General features: G+C 35.8%; 2 protein-coding genes across 3 annotated transcripts; one reads left to right on the forward strand and one right to left on the reverse strand.

Annotated features, from left to right (window-relative positions):
- Positions 1 to 54: 54 nt before the first annotated feature.
- On the forward strand, positions 55 to 5916 carry rad51d (RAD51 paralog D). The gene is made up of 11 exons (XM_079872295.1): positions 55 to 192; positions 298 to 385; positions 1027 to 1088; positions 1235 to 1353; positions 2791 to 2872; positions 3021 to 3155; positions 3677 to 3772; positions 3849 to 3939; positions 4016 to 4086; positions 4610 to 4768; positions 5464 to 5916. The coding sequence occupies exons 2-11, from the start codon at positions 304 to 306 to the stop codon at positions 5560 to 5562; spliced, it is 996 nt and encodes a 331-aa protein (XP_079728421.1). The 5' UTR covers positions 55 to 192; positions 298 to 303; the 3' UTR covers positions 5563 to 5916.
- Positions 5835 to 19485, reverse strand: lig3 (ligase III, DNA, ATP-dependent). 2 transcript variants are annotated; one of them, XM_079872293.1, is made up of 21 exons: positions 19329 to 19485; positions 17750 to 18340; positions 17527 to 17655; positions 15824 to 16036; positions 15590 to 15741; positions 15335 to 15501; positions 15056 to 15133; positions 14810 to 14978; positions 13284 to 13439; positions 13049 to 13180; positions 11480 to 11559; positions 11257 to 11344; positions 11006 to 11083; positions 9754 to 9877; positions 9512 to 9654; positions 9335 to 9409; positions 8890 to 9036; positions 8284 to 8434; positions 8070 to 8167; positions 7416 to 7493; positions 5835 to 6952 (listed from the first exon to the last, which is right to left on the reverse strand). In XM_079872293.1, exons 2-21 carry the CDS (start codon positions 18291 to 18293, stop codon positions 6719 to 6721), a joined length of 3036 nt encoding a protein of 1011 aa, XP_079728419.1. In that variant the 5' UTR covers positions 18294 to 18340; positions 19329 to 19485; the 3' UTR covers positions 5835 to 6718. The 2 variants fall into 2 exon arrangements, with proteins under 2 accessions (XP_079728419.1, XP_079728420.1); XM_079872294.1 differs by having other exon boundaries at positions 17750 to 18056; positions 19329 to 19401.
- Positions 19486 to 20260: the final 775 nt, after the last annotated feature.

Here is a 20260-nt window from a genome sequence, read left to right on the forward strand (position 1 = left end):
GCTTATGTAAACATTCAGAGGCTGTGATTGGTCGGTGCTCCTGTCAATCACGCTGAACGGTGACTGGTGTTGAAATGTGGCGGGCGGCATTAAAGTCATGAAGATTACTCTCAAGATGTGAAGACACTCAGAGGAACTCTAATGTGAAGAATACGTGTGTATGTGTGTGTTAATGGGCTTTCTAGCCATCTGGTGAGATCAAGTATTTTGTTATTAAGATGCTTAACGTAGCGTTGTTATTACGTTACCTCTTTTTTAATAACGTTGTTGTCGATTATGTCCTCAAACTCTGTCCAGGGAGTCATGGTGATCTTGAGAGAAGGGATCTGCCCTGGAATAAACGAGGACTTCATTAAGGCTTTACAATCAGAGGACATCAGAACAGGTGTTGACTTTGAGCATCACACTGATACATGTAGTTTCAAATTAATTCTTATGGCACTAAAAAGAAATACTATAGTACTAACAATGGCTTTATGGGGTTAAACCAACTACCACAGTAATATCACAGTAAAAATGTATTTCCACTTGTCCTTTTTTTCTCTTTTTAATGTCAGGATTATTTACTGTGCGATTGTGTTAGGCTCTTCTTTATTGTGTTGGAAATATAAATCTGCATATTGTATTATTAGTAGATACCTGTAGCTATTTTCTCACCCCCAAAGTGTTATTTTCCCTTATGAAACAAAATGTATTTTTCAAATGAGAATGAAAATAGAACAAAATAATAACCAATTTAAAATATTAATAAAACCTTAATAGTATCTCAATAATACTAAAAATAACACTAATAGTGTGGAAAAGAGCTGTGTAAAGATTCTGTGGAATGTCTCCTTGTGTTCACAAGAGAAAAATGGCAGGGCAGCATATGAGTTTGGAATGACATAAATAAATAATAAGAGGTTTATTCATTGAACTATTGTTGCTGCTCAATCACTACAGTTGTCCCTATGGGGATTAATAAAGTTTACTCTGTAACTGTCTGTGGTCTTAAATTAATAATACATCCGTGTTTAATTCTTTCAGTTGAGGATTTTGTCTCATGTAACCCAGAAGAACTTGCAAAAAAGTGTTCATTGTCTTACAAGGTATGTGGAATGACTGTTTTTTTTTGTTTGTTTTTTGTAACGCCTATTCAGGCCTCATCTTTAATTTACCATTACCTATCACAAAGACAGTATAGCTAAACTGAACTAAGCCAAGTTAACTAGCTAAATACTGTCCTATCTTTCAGGCTCTAGTAGCTGTTCGGCGTGTGCTCTTGGCTCAGTGCACTGCTTTTCCTGTCTCTGGAGCTGATCTCTATGAAGAGCTCTTGAGCTCCACAGCTATTCTGTCCACCGGCAGTCCCAGGTCCCAAATATATATTTATATATATGTGGAGTATTCGTAATATAATATAATATAATATAATATAATATAATATAATATATAAATAGTTTGTATATATGCTACAGTTAAAAAGTTTGGGGTCACTTTGATTTTATTAAAAGCAATGACACATTAAATTGATCAAAAGTGACATTTAAAATATTACTAAATATTTGTATTTCATGCTGTTGTATTTCTATTAATGCTGTTGCAGTTTCCACAAAATTATTAAGCAGCTCAACTGTTTTCAACACTGATAAAAATAAGAAATATTTCTTAAGCGTCATATCAGCATATTATAATGATTTCGGAAGGATCATGTGACACTAAAGACTGTAGTAATGATGCTGAAAGTTCCTCACAGGAATAAATTACATCTTAAAATATATTCTAATAGAGAACAGTTCTTTTAAATTGTAACAATATTTCATAATCCGTGTTGGGGAAAGTTACTTTTAAATGTAATGCATTACAATATTGCGTTACTCCCTAAAAAAGTAACTAATTGTGCTACTTAGTTACTTTTTATGGAAAGTAATGAGTTATGTTACTTTTCCTCACCTGGGAATCCTCACCGGCTTGTTTGTGTGTTTTTTAATAACAAAAAAGTTTTGGCAAATGTAAAGGCCCTTTCACACCCAAAAAGGAAATGAGTAAGCCTAAGGCTGAAGGAAATGCAAATTCACGGCTGTACAGTTAGAGGCCACAGCTCAAATAAACCTTTCAGCTGTGATGCCATTTTGCAGGAGAAGAAAGTTCAACACTCTTACTTAAAAATTAAACACAAATGTGATCTTTATTTAAAGTCATTTTTGCTTTAATAGTACGGTTGAATTAGATCATCGAAGGTCAGCAGCAAAGACATTGGTTAATAAAGTGAAATTAAGTATATTTGTATTATTTAATTAATGTCGGTTTGCATAATATAATATTCAGAGTTTGCATAATACTCTGAATAATACTTTTTTTTTTTCATTTTGAGGAATATCTATTTTTTTTTGTGTGCAAGTGAGATGAGTAAATGCAAGCATCATGTTAACACAGCGCACACAACGCCTGGGGACAGGACAGGAGAGGTGTCAGTCATTAAAAGGAAAAACAAAGTAACTTGAGTTACTTGTTTGACAAAGTAACTCAAATATCTTGCTGTAATTTTAAAAGTAATGTGATACTTAAAAAAAGTAATCTGATTACGTAACTCAAGTTACTTGTAATGCGTTACCTCCAACATTGTTCATAATATTACTGAATTTCCTCTTTTCTGATCCAATAAATGCAGCCTTGGTGAGCATAAGAGACTTCTTTAAAAAAAACATGAAAAACCCAACCCCAACTTTTTTAATGGTAGTGTATGTATTTTGCATTAAGTCTCTGTATATTGTATTATTTTGTATTAAATCTGTGCTGTCTTCTCTTCAGTTTGGATAAGCTGTTAGATTCTGGGCTGTACACAGGGGAAATAACTGAGCTGATAGGAAGTCCAGGGAGCGGGAAAACACAGGTGACCTTTTGTTCTGGAAACTCTTCTCAGTTGCTTGGTCCTGCTCCACAATGTCAAAGTCCACCTTGCTTTTATTACTTACTAGGGTTGGGTGGGCAAATGAGTGGGTGTTCAACGGTGCTCTGTGTGTCTCTCAATCACTTTGTAGGTGTGTTTTAGTGTTGCGGTTAATATGTCCCACCAGCTGAAGCAGACTGTGTTTTACATTGACACAAGGGGTGGTGTGTGTGCCAACCGACTGCTTCAGATGCTACAAACCAGGACCCCTAATATGGAGGAGCAGGTGATCAAAGTCTAATTTATTAGTAGTGCTTGCTGTTGTATGTTCAATATTCCGGATTAGCATTTGTGTCAATGTTACATTTCCTCTTGTCCCTTCTTTTATAAAAATAAAGCCACACAATGTTATATGAATTTAGTGTAAAAAAAATCACTTCGTAACCATTTCTGTCTGATTTTATATACAAATTTAATTTAATTTAATATAAACCCTAAAACAACTGTAAAATTGATATAAAAAACATAATACAGAAGTTAACAATGGAAGTGAAATGAAAAGCTTCACATTTTAAGTCTCCAAAATTCACTTACATTTGACCAATTTACTTTTATTGTAAGTGCCTCACTGTAACTTCCATTGTTACTTTTTTTTAATAGTATGTTAGTCAAATTTTTTTTTTTTTTTTTTTTGTGAAGATCAACATTATTTCACAAATGCCGTCAAGCTTATTTTGTACTGAACCAGAATATGAATCTGAACTTTACCGTCTTGTATCGTAATTGCTTTTCCTTTTCAATACATAGATGGAGGCACTTCAAAAAATCAAGGTGTTCAGAGTATTTGACGTCTTCTCTTTGCTCGCATGTCTTCAAAATCTAAGATCGAATGGGCTTCAGAAGGTAGGTTCTGTTCTGTGTGAAAGTCCATTGATTGATAGAAGTGTTTTTTTGTAGTAGAAATCTTGAATGTGCCCAGGCGTCTGTTGGAGGTGGTTCAGTCAAAGCGCTGATGGTGGATTCAGTCTCTGCTGTGCTCTCATCCATGCTCGGAGGGAAACAAAATGAGGGTATTTGTTTACAGTATTGCACAATACTTTATCATTATATCGTGCATTAGAAGTCAGTTCTGCTACTTTGCATCAGGTATGTCCCTGCTGATGCAAGTTGCTGGAGAGATGAAGATGATCGCCAAAGACTTCAACATTGCTGTGCTGGTATACACCTTTCTATTTCCTGTTTATATATGTGTATATTGTATATTCTTTTTGCGAATGAGAATACAATTTTTAAAGTCAGCATTAATTGAAAATTCATCCTATCTGTTTTGTAAATGCATGTTATAGATCTTATTGTGAATGAATCATACATGTGTGTATATAGAAGCATTTTTTTTTTAGACCTTGCACTGTTATAATCAATGTCGTAACTTGATCTTCCGGTAAAAACGGGGAGATCTCCAATGATTTAGTCTACTTTTCTTACAATTGGCTACACTAATTAACAACTGATTGAAAAAACCAAGTCCCATCCTATTTTTTTCCTTTTTCAATTATCTGTTTGACTTGGATGTACGTCACAATATGGAAAAAAGATCTGTCGCGACTTTACAAATCTTGAGCCAGTATTTAGATATAACTGGAAAAGTCAAGGAAATCCATCCCACAGTGACTAGTTAATGACCAATTATCAAAATGTCCTTTGTAGTAGATACTGACATGGTGAAATCTTGCATTGAAGGTGACAAACCATGTGACCAAAGATGGAAATGGGCATTTGAAGGCTGGACTAGGCCAGTCGTGGAGCCATGTGCCACGCACACGTGTACTCCTGCAGAGAGTGGAGAACGCAGAGACTCCGTCCTTACGAACCGCAACTCTGACCAAATCATCACGACAGGTGGTTTTAGGATAAGTTGTCTAGATCAGGGGTCTCCAACCCTGCTCCTCAAGGGCTACCATCCTGTAGAGTTTAGCTCCAACCCTAATCCAACACACCTGAACCAGCTATTCAGTAGGGGTGTAATGTTCTCAGTTATATATTTTTTATATCGAACCGTACCGTTCTCCATACACTTGCACTGCGGTTCATCTTAAATCTGACGTCGCATCTATAATATGGTTTGTTGAAAATAATGCATTAAACGGACAGACGTTGGTAACCTAATGTATTTTTCGTTCGATGGATACTCATTTTGGGTTCCCAGTACATTACAACAGTGATGATCAAAAAAAGTGGACAAAACAGTCGCTCTTTGTAAACTGTTCAATAGGAGTGCCAAATGCTCTAATATAACCAGTCATTTATGCCGTCATCACCCGGGTGTTGATAGCGCACGAGCGCTGGTGAGACCTGAACAGTACACGTTGCTATCGGTTTAAACTAAGTCTTGCCAATTTAAACATTCATCAAACCGAACGTGAGTGATTTGAACAGTTAAGACTCCTACTATTCAGGGTATAGCAGGTAAGTGTGTTGGAGCAGGGTTGAAAAAAAAAAAAAAAAAAATCTAGACCGATAACATCTATACTGATTGAGTACACATGGAACATTGCTACAATTTACTGTGTGTTTGCTTTTTTTAAAAACTTTAGGCTTGTCATCTGGTAGAGGAGTTTGATCTTTGTCACTGGTCAGAAGAGAGGAGCGCCTCCATTTCAGGCAAGAGGAAACTAGAAAGCAGTAAACCTTGACAGAAGTTCCACTCAGTTTTTTCATAGACAATACAAATGGCCGTCCTTCTTTTGATTTCAAAGACTAAGAGGAATATTTAGAGTCAGTGTAAATATGTATATTATTTCTATGGACTTTTTTTCTTTGACAAGTGATAAGGAACATTTGTGTGTCTTTGTACTTTTCTTTTATGCGTTTACTGAGGTCACAAAGGCCTTGCATTCTTTTTTAAATTAAAATATTTTACATTATGTTGGCACCTTAATATTTTCTAAATGATGAATGGAGCAATGAGTAACTTAAATCAATGTTTTCCTCAGTACCAACTGTACAAATAAAAAAAAAAAATTGTTTTTCTTGCATTATGCCATCTCACCTCTGTGTGTCAGTATAAGTCCATAAATTACTGGAGTGCACCTTACTGATTAGACAAGAAAAAACCCAATTCTGAAAATTAGTGTGCTTTACAGACACTCACACAATTACTCATAACAGCGGTTCCCCATTGCGTGCTAGACTGACTCGATTCAAGCACAAATCAGTTTCTTTGTGCATAAAAAGCTTGTTTTAATTAGAATGATTGGAGCATTTGAAATGACACGTAACTACCATTACTAAGCTAGAGGGCTCTTGCCCAATTTACTCTACACAATTATCCATTCCACAATCATGCCTCATGGCGGTTACCGTTGTATTATTAATCACTCGTCCTGTGCCCAAGAGCATTCTTCAAACAAACATCCTTGTCAAAACAGATAAATGACACTGTATAATGATGAAGTCATCAATCATTACACTTATTGACCTTCTTGAAGAATATGCTTAAGAAATGAGTGTCAGCATTAGTCAATGACACCAAAATAAAGTTTAAAAATCATAAATATGAGAATCCATAGTGAGAAAATGTCCAAACCAACATAAACTTGAAAAGCTAGGGAACTTTTAAAGTTTGTTAGTACAACATGTGTAATACCACAATGTGGTAAAGCTAACAAAAAAATATTTGGAGACATGGTTTAGAAAAAGTTCATTCAACTTGGTCTGCCATGACTGACAGCATTATTACTGTAGCTGCAGGTCTGGTGAAACAGGCATTTTTTCCAATGACATTGCTTGTTAGAGAACAGCAAACCTGAGGTTTGTGCTAGTGTCCTTTGAGCAGTCTCTTTATCTCGTTCAGCAGGGGGGAACCACCCTCCTCTTTCGGATGCATTCCCAGATCCAGTTGGGGGTGACCCTCTGGGCTGAACTGTCGTCCTCTGGCTCTTCCAGTGTATGTGTGGCTGAACCGGAGTCATACTGAGGCACCAGATCTCCATCGTACGCTAGGAAGTAACGTTGAAGCTTCTCAAAGTCCTGTACTGACTCTGGGAGGTAGAGCTTCACGCCTGTGAAAATGTCCAGTAGTGTCTGCAGGAAGATGGCAAGGGTGAAAACGTGTTAAGTTTGCACATTGCTTACACATATTGAGGGAATCAATCAACCTACAAATGGCCATGTATAGTTAATCTGAGATAGGAGGAAATATTTTAACAGCAAAATTCAGCTTCAAAGGGTCAGTTTACTGAAAAATGAAAATTTACTCACCCTCAAGTCATTCCAAACCTATATGACACTTTCTTATGCAGAACACTAATGGCGTTACTTTGAAAAATGTCCATGCAATGAAAGTCAATCGGGGGTCCAATGTGGTTTTGGACCCTATTGACTTGCATTACATGGACAAAAATTCAAAACATCATTCATACTTTTTCAAACGAACTACACTAATAGAGCAATCTCACCAGAGTTTGCTTTAATTGAACCAAACTAGCCAAGTGTGAACAGACCTTAAGTATAAAGTTTCAAAGCAAGCACAAGAGGTAAAACAAACCTTTTCATTCTTTGGGTCGGTTGTTTGAATCGACTTTAATTTGCTTTGTCCATTGCTGTGAGCAGGTTCTTTTTTTATCTGAAAGAAAACAATATCACAGGATTTGAAGAGAGAGATGAACCAAAAACGCATATGAACATGACGTGACAATACAGACTAAACTTTACAGACTAAAAACCATTTAAAAGTTTAGGGTCAGTAAGATTTTTTTTTAACAAATGAATACTATTCAGCACGTTTGCATTAAATTGATGTCAGTAAAGACTTTTAACAATGTTACAAAATATTTCCATTTCAAATAAATGCTGTTCCTTTGAACTTTCTATTCATTAAAGAATCCTGTAACAAATATTACGCAGCACAAATGTTCTCAACATTAATAGTAAAAAATGTTTCTTGAGCATCAAATCAGCATATTAGAAGGATTTCTGAAGGATCATGTGACTGAAAACTGGAGTAACGATGTTGAAAATTCAGCTTTGCCATCACAGAAATAAATGACATTTTAAAAGAAAAGTTATTTTAAATGATAATTTTTCACAATATTACAGTTTTTACTGTATTTTTGTTCAAATAAATGCAGACTTGAGCATTAGAGACTTTTTTACAGACCACAAACTTTTCAACGGTAGTGTGTGTGTGTGTATGTATAACCTTCTTGGCATCTTGTTTCTCTGTGGGTAGTTTCCTCTTAACTGCAGGAGAGGATGATTCTGTCTTCACTGCCTTTGCTTTGGGGGTATGACCGTTTTCTGAACAGTTGAAACAATTACAGAACATAAGAGCTTTATTAACGGTACTTATATGATGCAGATGACACACTTGACAGCTATAGACCAAACAGGATCTGTTCATGGCAAACGCTTACTGGGCTTGTTAGCTGTGGAAGCTCCATGAGATGTCGAGGGAGAGCTTCCTCCACTCTCGCCTCCTGAGGAGCTCTTGTCATTTTTGCTAGTTTTGGACGGACCAGCTGTCACCTCAAAATCACAGTTCTCCTTCGAGATTCGATACAGCTCCTGCACAAAAAAAAAAAAACAATTGTCATGAAATGGAAGTTGGACTCAAAACTGAATACGTGATGGCAGCTGATTGTGGAGGGGCGGGGTTTAAGCAAACGAAATATTTGGAGAAGTCTGACATGCGTCACTGAATCTGTTGGTTCACCGGAAGATTAAATTATGACATTGATTAAACATTCTGAGGTCAGAAAAAAAAGAAAGAAACCTACACGGATGAGTCATTCACATTAAGATCATGCATTTACAAAATGAATGAGGCCAATTTTCATTTCATGCTGATTTTAAGAGAACATATTTTCATCATTTTGTACATGCCAGGAAAAGCTTGCTCTGAAATTCTTCACACGTCATATCTTTTGAGACGCTTGATGGCACATTCTGCATTGGCACATTCTTAATTGCATCTCAAAATGCTTACAGATATGCAAATTTCATTTTACAATCAAGGGTACCTTAAGCTGCTGAAGGTTAGTGGCTGTCTTCCAGTCCTTGTCGTCACGCATTCGAGTGCATCGTGGGAAGCGGATGGATATGCCATCCGCTGTGTGCATTTCTGACTTGGAAAACTCAGCTCCTGTTATTTCCCACACTGGCGCTTTCTGTAAGCATGAACAAACAGGATATATTCTTCCTCAGTCATACACACAATACAAACTTCTACAGTTTCAGTTCAGTACAAACATCTTAAACATTTAAGTGTTGTATGGTCTATTTAACACATTCATCTGAGTTAAAGAGATAACAAGCTATTAAAGTTCCTTCATTGCTGTTTTTCCCAATCATATACTCACTGTAACCAGGCTTTTAACAGTCTCATCAAGCTCATTTCACATTACAAGCACATTAACATTAAGCATCTCTTTAGTTGTATTTGGAAGAGGATTGGCTCAGTCTTACTTCTGGATCACGGGTAATGAAATCTGGGTAATAGTTTTTGACAATCTTCAACCATCCTGGGATCTTGCTTGGATCCTAATGGCGAGATAAACAGGAAACGTAAGTCATGCAACTTTCATAAATCTGATAAGGCAATGCAGGCAGAATAAAATCTACAGAGTAAGTCATGAGATTTACCTTGCCTATTTTGATAACGTCCAACTCCTTCTGCAGTCTGGCTAAGGTGGCGTCATCATAGCCTCCTGAACACTTGGTCACAGTGCACCACTTTCTGGATTCTGGGTCATAGCAGCCCATGAGGAAACTGGACATAATTCCACCTGTGTGGCAGACAGAAACATAATATTTCAAAATTGTGCTACACTAGCATCTCTGAAGTTCAATTATTGTTTAAAACCATTTGGACTGCTGATACTGACCATTTGAGCCTTTGCCATAGAAAGCTCCAAGCACCACAAGGTCAGCGGTGTCCGCCATTGCTCCTTCATTCAGATAGTCTTTCTTCACCTTCAACCAGTGACGCTTTCCTGGTTCATAATGCCCCTGAAACAGCAATAAAGCCCAGATGTAGCATGAAGTGATCTAGCAAACACAAATGTATTAATAATAATAATTTGTTACATTTATATAGCGCTCTTCTGGCTTTTTGACAGTATAGTGTTCGGGCGTTAGGACCCACACAGACCTGAGAGCAATAAGCTGTCAGAATCCTTGGGTTTTGGGCATTATGATCATGGGCTCATCATACTATATACGAAGCACTCAACATTAACGCTTGTCTGCGACAAGTGGATTTTTTTGAAGGGGCAAGTGAAAGAGAATTTTACTTGCCCGACTGGACAAGTAGCCTGATTAAAACTTCAGTAACAAATACGAGAATGATTCTGATTTTATGACATTCTTGAATGAAGCAGCCATTTGAACAAATGGCTCAATGACTCACTCATTAAGATGGTCACTTGGCGGGCACCACCTATTGGTGATTTAGTTTCATGTTTAAAGTATCATTCCCCCCCCCCCCCCCCCCCCCCCCCCCCAAACATTTCTTATTTGTATATTCAAAAAATATTTAAAACAATCTCATAACATTATTTAATGCAGTTTTCATTTTTTAGTGTAAATGATTTAATTTGATTGGAAACAGCCCTACAGTGTTTTATTTGAATTCACTGATCAAATTTAAGAATTTGAAATGAAGTTAAAGCATATATTTATTAACATTAGGAAAAAAAAAGCCCCTTTTAAAAAAAAAAAAAAAAAAATACCTCGGGGTAAATATCACAAATATGCAGATTTAAATGTCAAAGCTGATAGAACACTAATAAGAATATGGCTTCAGAATAAATTACATTTACACCACACAAAAAAAAAAATCCTGACAAGCAACTTTTTTTACTCTGACAAGTGAATAACCGACTTGGTCTGAAGGACAAGCACATGACAAGGCTTAATGTCGAGCCCTGATACTATTTTTGCAACATGTATACTGTGCGCTATATGCAAACTTTCCGTGAAAATGGAACAGACGGGAGCAGATTTGTCTCGGTGTGTAAAGGCCTTCAAACATACAACATGAAGGTTATAGCAAACCATTTCAAGTGCTTTAAGAGATAGCATACTGTGCAGTTTGCAGTACACTAGTATTACATTCGAAAAATAGCCAGGCTGTACCTTGAGATCCTTCAGAACCAACCCCTCCAGTCCCTCTCTGATGACACGTGTGATCATTTCTGCCAGGTCAGCAGCTCTCTGTTGGAACACAATGTCATTAGCCATCATAAAATCATCCACCTTGAAGTCTTACTATAACATCAACCGTTAATTAACTTGACCTACCCACATATTTGTAAACATTCTAGAATATTGAGGACATGCAAGATGTGTAGAGAAAGAAAAACATACAATAACACTGCAGAACTGACCGTGACATGCTTCATTTCTGAGAACAGAATCCTGTTAGGAACTTCCACCATATTGTCATGGAGAAACTTTCTTCTTTCACAGAGAGGTCTGGAAAACATCACCACATCAACATCTTTCACGTCTTAGATTGAAAATATCAATTAACCTTTAATATAAATGTTTTATTGTCCTATAAAACCTGAAATAACTTTCAGATAAATGCATTCCTTAAGGTTAACTCACTTGTCCATGAGACTGACACCATTAAAATAAATGCAGTCGAACACGAACAGACCCACTTGAGCATCCTGGAAAGCTGCTTTCTGGAAACACATAAAAACAAAACAATGCTCTTACTTCAGAAGACTTCATAAACGTTTAAAAGTTGATGTTTAAGGAATTAATACTTTTATTCGGCAAGGATGCAATCAATTTCTCAAAGGTGACCACAAAGACATTTATAATGTTACGAAAGATTTCTGTTTCATACAAATGCTGTTCTCATATATATATATATATATATATACAGTACCAGTCACAAGTTTGGAAACACTACTATTTTTAATGCTTTTGAAAGAAGTCTCTTATGCTCATCAAGCCTGCAGTTAAAAAAAACAAAACAAAAAAAAAAACAGTAATATTATGAAATATTATTACAATTTAAAATAATGGTTCTCTTTTTTAATATACTTTAAAATGTAATTTATTTTTGTGATGCAAAGCTGAATTTTCATCAGCAAGTACTCCAGTCTTTGGTGTCTTATGATCCTTCAGAAATCATTCTAATATGATAATTTGATACTCAGTTATTATCAATGATGGAAACATTTGTGCTGTTTAATATATTTTTTTGGAATACTTTTTTCAGGATTCATTGATGAGTAAAACGTTAACAGCATTTATTCATAAAAACGGCATTTATTCAAAATAAAAACATTTCTAACAATATAAATCGTTACCATCACCTTTTATCAATTTAACGCATTCTTGTTGAATTAAAGTACTAATTTCTTAAAAAAACAAAATAGTTATTGTTCCCAAACTTTTGAACGGTAGTGTATATTGTTACAAAAGATTTCTATTCTAAATAAATACAGTTCTTTTTAACTTTTTATTCATCAAATAATCCTGAAAAAAGTATCTCAGGTTATAAAAAAATATTAAGCAGCACAACTGTTTCCAACATTGATCATAAATCAGCATATTAGAATGATTTCTGAAGGATCATAAGACACCAAAGACTGGAGTACTTGCTGATGAAAATTCAGCTTTGCATCACAAAAATAAATTACATTTCAAAGTATATTAAAAAAGAGAACCATTATTTTAAATTGTAATAATATTTCATAATATTACTGGTTTTTTTTGTTTGTTTTTTTGTTTTTAACTGCAGGCTTGATGAGCATAAGAGACTTCTTTCAAAAGCATTAAAAATAGTAGTGTTTCCAAACTTTTGACTGGTACTGTATATATATATATATAAACATTCTTTGTTATTTCTTTTGTGAAACATTCTTTTGTGCCTGCAACAGACTGTGATTTTGGCAATCCTATAAGATCATTACAAATCACACTGTACAACATGGATCTAATAAACTTGGGTACGACATGTATATCACTTTGGAAATTGTGGTTTTTATGTGCGCAAAAAAAAAAAAAAAAGTAAACTAAAGAGGAGAATATAGACGTGGTCATAGTTAGGGAAAAGAGGCCAACTTGGCATGCCAATTTTGTACATTAATTTTGGCCAAAATCGTACAATGTGCACCAGGGCCTTAAGAAACACTAAAACAGCATTGCTCTCTGGTTTACCTTGTGGACTCCAAGAGTGCCAAATGGCAGTGGTTTGCTAGACTGGGTATCAATAAGAAGAACTTCAGCATCAAGGATCATGCTATGGCCACCAGGAAATGCCTGCGGTATGAACTCTTTAAAATGAGCAACCTGCAGGAGAAAAATCAAACCCTTTAAAAATACATTTTGGATTTTAAACACACACACACCTTTATATTATATATTATGGCTAACAGTTGCTGGAGGTCCTGACCTTGTGTGGAAGTACTGGTTTGAGACTTCGACTGAAGTAACTAAAGTGATCGCCATTCTTATGGACCTGCACACGCTCCCCATCATACTTGATCTCAGAGTACATCCCATTAGGACACTTCTTCATGGCATACTCAATGGACTTGCATGCCTCTGCCTACAAGAATAAAAACAAGCAGTATACACCATTAAGAAAACCTTAGTAAATATTAGGCATGATCTTTTATTACCATTTCTTAAATATATTTAGACCAAATATCTTTACTGCTTATTAATAACCTATAACCTACAGACTAGTCCAAATTAACATTGAATGTAATCTGTAGATGAAGAACATGAAATTTAAGTGATAGTTCACCCAAAATTCTCATGTTGTTCCAATCTTGTATGACTTTCTTCTGTGGAACTTAGAAGAAATTCTGAGAAATGTCTCAATTTTGCTTCATCCAAAAAATGTTTTGGGTCATACAAGTCAAACATGATTAGAGCAACATAAGGAGTAAATCATGACAGAAATGTTTAGGGCTGCCCCCGACTAAAGATTTTTCTAGTCAACTATTAGTCGTTCATTTAAGCCATTAGTCGACTAATCGGATGCTTGTATTAATTTAATTACATAAATGGAGAATACTAAACTAATAAGCCTTTAATATATAGGCAAAATATATAGCCTATTAAGCCCAAGCGCACACAAAGCGCCGGCAAAAGTAGTCTAATTATTATGAATGTGTCCGAAAAAAAAAGGAGACATTATTTATTAATAACCTAGTGTTTTCTGAGTCAGTATACGCTGAGTTTCGGTAAATTGTGACGTGCTCCACTTCACAGAGACGGCAGAAAGCAACAATGTTTGTTGTTATTGTGAGCTTACACAAATAAAAGTTTACAGTTTTTAATGATGTATTACTCTTATCTATGACCAAAAATAACAGAGTATTTTAAGTTCTCTGTTAAAAAAAAATCGTTTTTGTCTGGTACTCAAAACTAACTTTAGCTGGAAAATAACTTTATTAAAGAACCGCTATAAAGCCAAAACAATCTCTGTTACCTTAAATTATACGTTTATCTCTGTAAAGCTGCTTTGAAACAATCTACATTGTTAAAAGCGCTATATAAATGAAGATGACTTGACTTCTTTTCGCTGTTATCAGGAAAAAAATGCGCAGTAAAGCGCGCAAATACTTCAGCTTCCACACTCCGCACAAACACTTAAATATGCCCCTAATAATAGCACAAATTTATCTAGGTTAAAATTAGAGAGAGCAGCAAGTTGTTACTACTTGCATGTTTCAAATAAGCCATTTATGAGGTTGATGGATGATAGGCAAACGTTTGGATTTCCTGCCCAACATACTGTAATTACCACAATGACACACCGATAACGATCTGTCTCGCATGACTTTATTTTTTGCGGCTAAGCAACTAATAAATTTAGACTAACGTTTAGTCAACTATTAGGGGGCAGCCCTAGAAATGTTCCGTTTTTGTTTTGTGAACAATCGGTTTAAGAGCACTAGAGACTCAGACCAGCATTGGCTGTACGGGGGTCATCAGAGACGCCTCCACACTGAGGATCTTTCGGGGTCCTGTTCCATTAGAGGCGTCCTGCTGGTTCCGTAGCACCCTGTCGACTACGTCACCAAGGTTACGGGAGGCTTTGAAGGCATCATATGCGTTAGGGTCCACAGCATCCAAACTGATGAGAGAAAGGTTACACTGAGTGAGACAGAACAAACACAATGCCTTTAAGTACAATTTGCCAGCAACACTTACACGTGCTTAGCCCCCGAGTTAATTTTCAGATCATGTTTGACCAAACGAATGTAACACTTCAGATCATTTCCGGTACATCTGGGAATCAAGAAACACATTTAAAAGTTAGGCATCCTCAAAATTCATATATTATATATTATATATATATATATATATATATATATATATATATATATATATATAATATATATATATATATATATTTTTTTTTTTTTTTTTTCACAGCACCAGAGGTTTAAATAATTATTTTATATAATCAAAGATTAAATTATTTCTGACTTTTTAGCAATATCCTGCAGCTCTGTCTGCTGTTCATCTTCCTTAGTGAGTTGGGCCAGACGGCTCAGTGAAGCATCCACCTCCTGGATGGTCAAAAGACTCTTGGCTGCTGGAGGGAAAGACTTGCTGTCCTCGAAAAACATCCGAACTGTCTCTGAAACATCTCCCTATATGAAAACGATTAAGATCAATGAAGGAAAGACTCAAATATTTCTCTTCTTGGACTACTTTTTATAAAAGAAATATGCAACAAACCTGTTCCAAGTCTTGCACCATCTCATCCTGACTGCAATTCAATATGCGGCTGAAAAGCTTGACAATTTGTTTGTCATTGAGGTTGTACACATTTTTAACCACTCCTGGGAGGAGAAGCTTCAGCGTCAGGTACAAATCTCCTCTGAATTTGTCTGTGAAGATGTGGGAGGGAGATTAACAGAGATAACTTTGAGACTGCTTGTGTTAATGATGGCCCAGATTATTCATGCTCACCTCCACCAGATCCCTTTGTTAAGAAGTCTCTGATGATCTCGGTTTTGGCGTTGTAGCCTGACTTCTCTGCGACTAAGGCACAGAGTTTGCGGAACTCCCGCAGTAAGTTGTCTTTATGGTTGGGGTCACAAAGTTTAGCTGATAAAGCACTGCCCTGAGAGGGTTTGGCTGGAGACGGTCCAGGACTGGAGGAAGAGGAACCGGCCTTGGTAGCTGTGGACACAAGAGTGTTAAGCCTTGTATTAAAATGGCAGAGAATGAGAGCATGAAATGATAGAACGCTTTATACATCTATATCAGTGGCTCAAAATGAACAGTGGCAACTAAAAATGGGCAACAAATTTATTTTCCAGCTGGCAAGCCACTTTATAAAATAAATAGTAAGAATGAAAATTCATTCTTACTCGTCCATGTAAATTCAAACCAATACATACTAAAGCCGGGCTCAGACTACAGGAGTTTATAGATCTCAACTGACTGTGAAATCTGGTTGCATCACGCACATAAAGGCTGGAATACACTACACGACTTTTTCTCAGATTTTAAAGTCGTGTAGTGTATTCCAGCCTTTAGGAGAATCTTTACAGAGTTTCTTCTTTCAAATCTCAAACCTGCACACTCCGTTCATCTCCGTTATCCACCGGATCCGTACAGCTGCTGCTTCATTTTTCAGGGACGCCATTTCAAAAGTTATGTCACTTCCAACTCCTTGTAGACTTGTCTCTTATTGGCTGTTGTGGAAGTACTGATGTCACCATAGTCGTAATCATCCCGAATTCAAATCCTAAATATCAAACAGGTTTGATATTGTCGGTGCGGCCCCGATGTGTCCTCGGGCAGATCTGGAGGCTTAAGATTTGTTCTGTAAACGCCTCACATTACCATATAATCTGGGCCGAACATCTGAACCAACAGACGCCCTGGATGCGACTTTTTCTCCAAATGTCGGGAGGGGTAAATCGGGCATAAAACGGCCTAAAACTCCAGTATTCTGAACCCGGGTTAACTGTCTATATACAGTCTTACTGCCAGTAAGAAATATTTATGGCTGGTAAAATCTCAATCCATTTGTGTGGCAAAAAATACATTTTGGATTCTGTATCATCATGTTTAAATCTCTACAACAATCAAGTTACATTACAATTCAAAAGTTGGGCATCAGTAAGATCATTTTTGGGGGAGCAAGGATGCATTAAATTAATCAAAAGTGACAGTAAAAACTTTTACATTGTTACAATAGATTCTATTTAAAAAAAAAAAATGCTATTAAACTTTCTATTAATCAAAGAACCCTGAAAAAAAATGTATTATGGTTTTACAAAAATATTAAGCAGCACAACTGTGTTAAACATTGATATGAAATGTTTCTTTTACACCAAATTGGCATAATTAGAATGACTTCAGAAGGATCATGTGAAGAGTGGAGTAATGGTGCTAAAAAAATTCAGCTTTGTCATCACACTAATAAATTATATTTTAAAATATAATAAAATAGAAAACACAATAGTAATATTTTACAATATTAATGTTTTTCACTGTATTTGATTAAATAAAAGCAGCTTTGTTACGCATAAGAGACTTCTTTTAAAATTATTAAATAAACTGACCCCATATATTTGAACTGTAATGTATCTTAAGATACACAAAAGTTACAAACAAAAACAGCAGCAAAAGAAAAAACCCATGCCCTCTTGGTGTCGTACCTGTGAAGCCAGAAAACTTGCGAGGAGCGTTGACTGTTGGATCAGCTAGCGGTGCTGACAGCTGCCCACTGTTGTTTAACTTTGCTTGCACTTTCTTCTTTGGGCTTGCATTGGTTTTGGCTGCCAGTTCTATTAAAGAGAAGAGAGACTGTTCAGCATATGTCAGGTCTGCAATGACATCTGATGCAAACTTAACAAGGAGAGCAAAACAGTGGCCAAATACCTGAAACATATTTATTGATTAGTTCTTTATCCTCATCCTGAAGTTCCTCCCATCCCTCCAGCTCTGTGATGTCCTCGATTTTCTTTGTGGTGGCGCGCGCTCTCTCCAGCTTCTCAAAGATGCACTTTACATGGTACCACTCCTTCATTTCCCCTGCAGACTCACTGAACGGGTTCGGCACGATCTTACCAATCCGGACCAGCCCCTTCATGATCTTGTCTTTGCATTTCTTGCACCCAGCCGTGCCACGTTTGGCGTATTCCACGCAGTATCTCTGCTCTGCCATGTCTGGTTGTTCACGTTGCCACTCAGACCAAGAAACGTGGAAATATGAGCCGGAGCTGAGAGTAAACTGTCGAATTTGCGGCACGCAGAAAAAGACGCCACTGGGGCTAGATGCAAAGCCCCACGGAAATGTGAGAGCTCTCGAGCACTGGAGATATTGACAATTTAGTGTTGCTCTGAATAATGTTTCTCTAAAAAGTTTTGGCAAAGATGATCTGCTTAGTGTCCTCACTATCCCACCAAACCAAAAACTGGGCATAAAGTTCAAAAATAGAGAGTTTTCATCTTACACAGCCGAGGTAATTTCTGGAGGAAGAAGCAGCAAAAAAAAAAAGAAAAAGGAATGATCATGATTAAACAGTATTCAGGGAATTTCTTTTTATATTAACTGTGTGGAAAGATTAAAGTTAACTTAGGCTAGTGAGGTGTGGATAAGCTGATTCTGAAAACACTTTATTTATTCCTTCTTTACTATAGCATTAAACAACAAATGCCTAAAAATTATTTGAATTGAAACCAAATTTAGTCAATTAAAAAATATACAAAAAGTACCGCAGAGAAAATCATAAACAACTTTATATAACTTTAGTGTAAAAAAATAAATAAAAAGAATTCTTAAAACTCCCGAATTTGTCATTAGACATTGATTAAAAAGGTGACTCACAAATTTGTTCTGTTTAAGTGTCACATTGTAAATAAAATTGCATGTGAAACTTAAACCATAATATCTTATTACACCAAAATTCCTTTTTTAATACAATGGTTTACGTTGGGAAACAATTGTAGATGGCGAATAATAATAATTTAAACCAAATATATAACTTACAAGGTGACAAAATGGTAAACAAGGTAATGTTCTATTCATTCAAATCAATACTTTGTCTTTAAGCAAGAGTTCCCAATACTGTCAATATACTGCTTCATTTTACTCAAAGATCATAGTTATATTTTCTACTAGTGAGTTTACATTTACGTATATGAAATTAATCAATTATAATATAAAACACCTACAATCTAACACAATGCGCTGCAGAGTAATATATAAGCAACTTTATAATAAATAAATAAAAAATTCTACAAATGTCATTTTCAAACAGCATGTGCCGAAATTCAATATACTGATAGAATAGTCATTCAGAATTATGTTTTTGGTGGTTCTGTTTACGTGTCGCTTTGTTGATCAACGTGGAATTAGCTCACATGCTAATCTTAGCTTAAATATGCAGCAGTGAGTAGACATACAAACAGCTAACTGTGAGAGATTTTACAGCAACTCGTCTCAATTTCGTTTTACCTCAGTATTTTGTGCAAGTCGATCCCCAGCTCCTTATGCACCGGGTTTCATTTTAAAAACAACGTAATGTGTTAGCATAAGAACATGATTTCTGGATTGTGTGCGGTCCCCTTTAAATCACACGAGCGCTTCCTCTTTGTTTGCAAGTGTTTCCTGTGCAGTGCGCATGTGCACCAAAAACACCGTTGATGTTTTGTCTTAAAGTTATTTATTTTTGCAAACATTTATCGACCTGGTTTTTAGACATAAATACAAGGTAAATTTAGACTTTGAATTTATTTAAACTTGTTTGAATTCATTGCGTTAACAATAATTTCACTTTTTTTTTGTTCTACAACACATATTAAAACCTCAAACAACACTCTGTTGTTAATAATAATAATAATAATAATAATAAACTTAAGTAAAAAAAAAAAGAAGAACTAAAGGACAGCAGGTTGTCTGTTTAGTCAAGCAAGTAAACTCAATGCTACTTATTGTTGTAGTCGATAGTCCTTATCAAAGACTTTAGATAGGCTACTTTAGATATATTATTAGATTAGATTATTAGATATATGAAAGATTATAGCGGAATAGGTCCCTCCTAAAACAGCCAATTGGTGAAGTCGTCCTGTCACTGGCAAACACAACTCTGTTTGCTATAAAAACGAGCAAAACAAGTGTCCGTAAATATAAACTAAGCACTTAGCCTATACTATGCACTTTGTAACTACTCTACCGTATGTATATCATCTAAAGTCTTTAATGTAATAAGGTTATTTTGTCATCCATCATCGGAGTCTGATAGCCCCATCCCCTCGTGTTTACATTCAACCCTTCGTTCTTTCGGTTAGTTAGTGTTACCAATCAAAATTGACCATTCTTATTTTATATGGAATATTTCAGCATTTATAATAAATGATTTATCTGTGCATACCATTGTTTTTTTTGTT

The sequence above is a fragment of the Squalius cephalus genome (assembly GCF_949319135.1).
Source record: "Squalius cephalus genome assembly, chromosome: 5".
Lineage (NCBI taxonomy): Eukaryota > Metazoa > Chordata > Actinopteri > Cypriniformes > Leuciscidae > Squalius > Squalius cephalus.

Excerpts from the sequence above, each read along its gene's own strand:
- rad51d (XM_079872295.1), top strand. The coding sequence starts at position 304 with ATGGTGATCTTGAGAGAAGGGATCTGCCCTGGAATAAACGAGGACTTC. Across the intron at positions 2,873-3,020 it reads CAGGGAGCGGGAAAACACAG|GTGTGTTTTAGTGTTGCGGT; the intron begins GTGACCTTTTGT and ends ATCACTTTGTAG. Across the intron at positions 3,940-4,015 it reads CGGAGGGAAACAAAATGAGG|GTATGTCCCTGCTGATGCAA; the intron begins GTATTTGTTTAC and ends ACTTTGCATCAG.
- lig3 (XM_079872293.1), bottom strand. The coding sequence starts at position 18,293 with ATGCCCAGTTTTTGGTTTGGTGGGATAGTGAGGACACTAAGCAGATCA. Across the intron at positions 13,440-14,809 it reads CCCCCGTACAGCCAATGCTG|GCAGAGGCATGCAAGTCCAT; the intron begins GTCTGAGTCTCT and ends TTATTCTTGTAG. Across the intron at positions 11,560-13,048 it reads GCACTCTTGGAGTCCACAAG|AAAGCAGCTTTCCAGGATGC; the intron begins GTAAACCAGAGA and ends ATGTGTTTCCAG.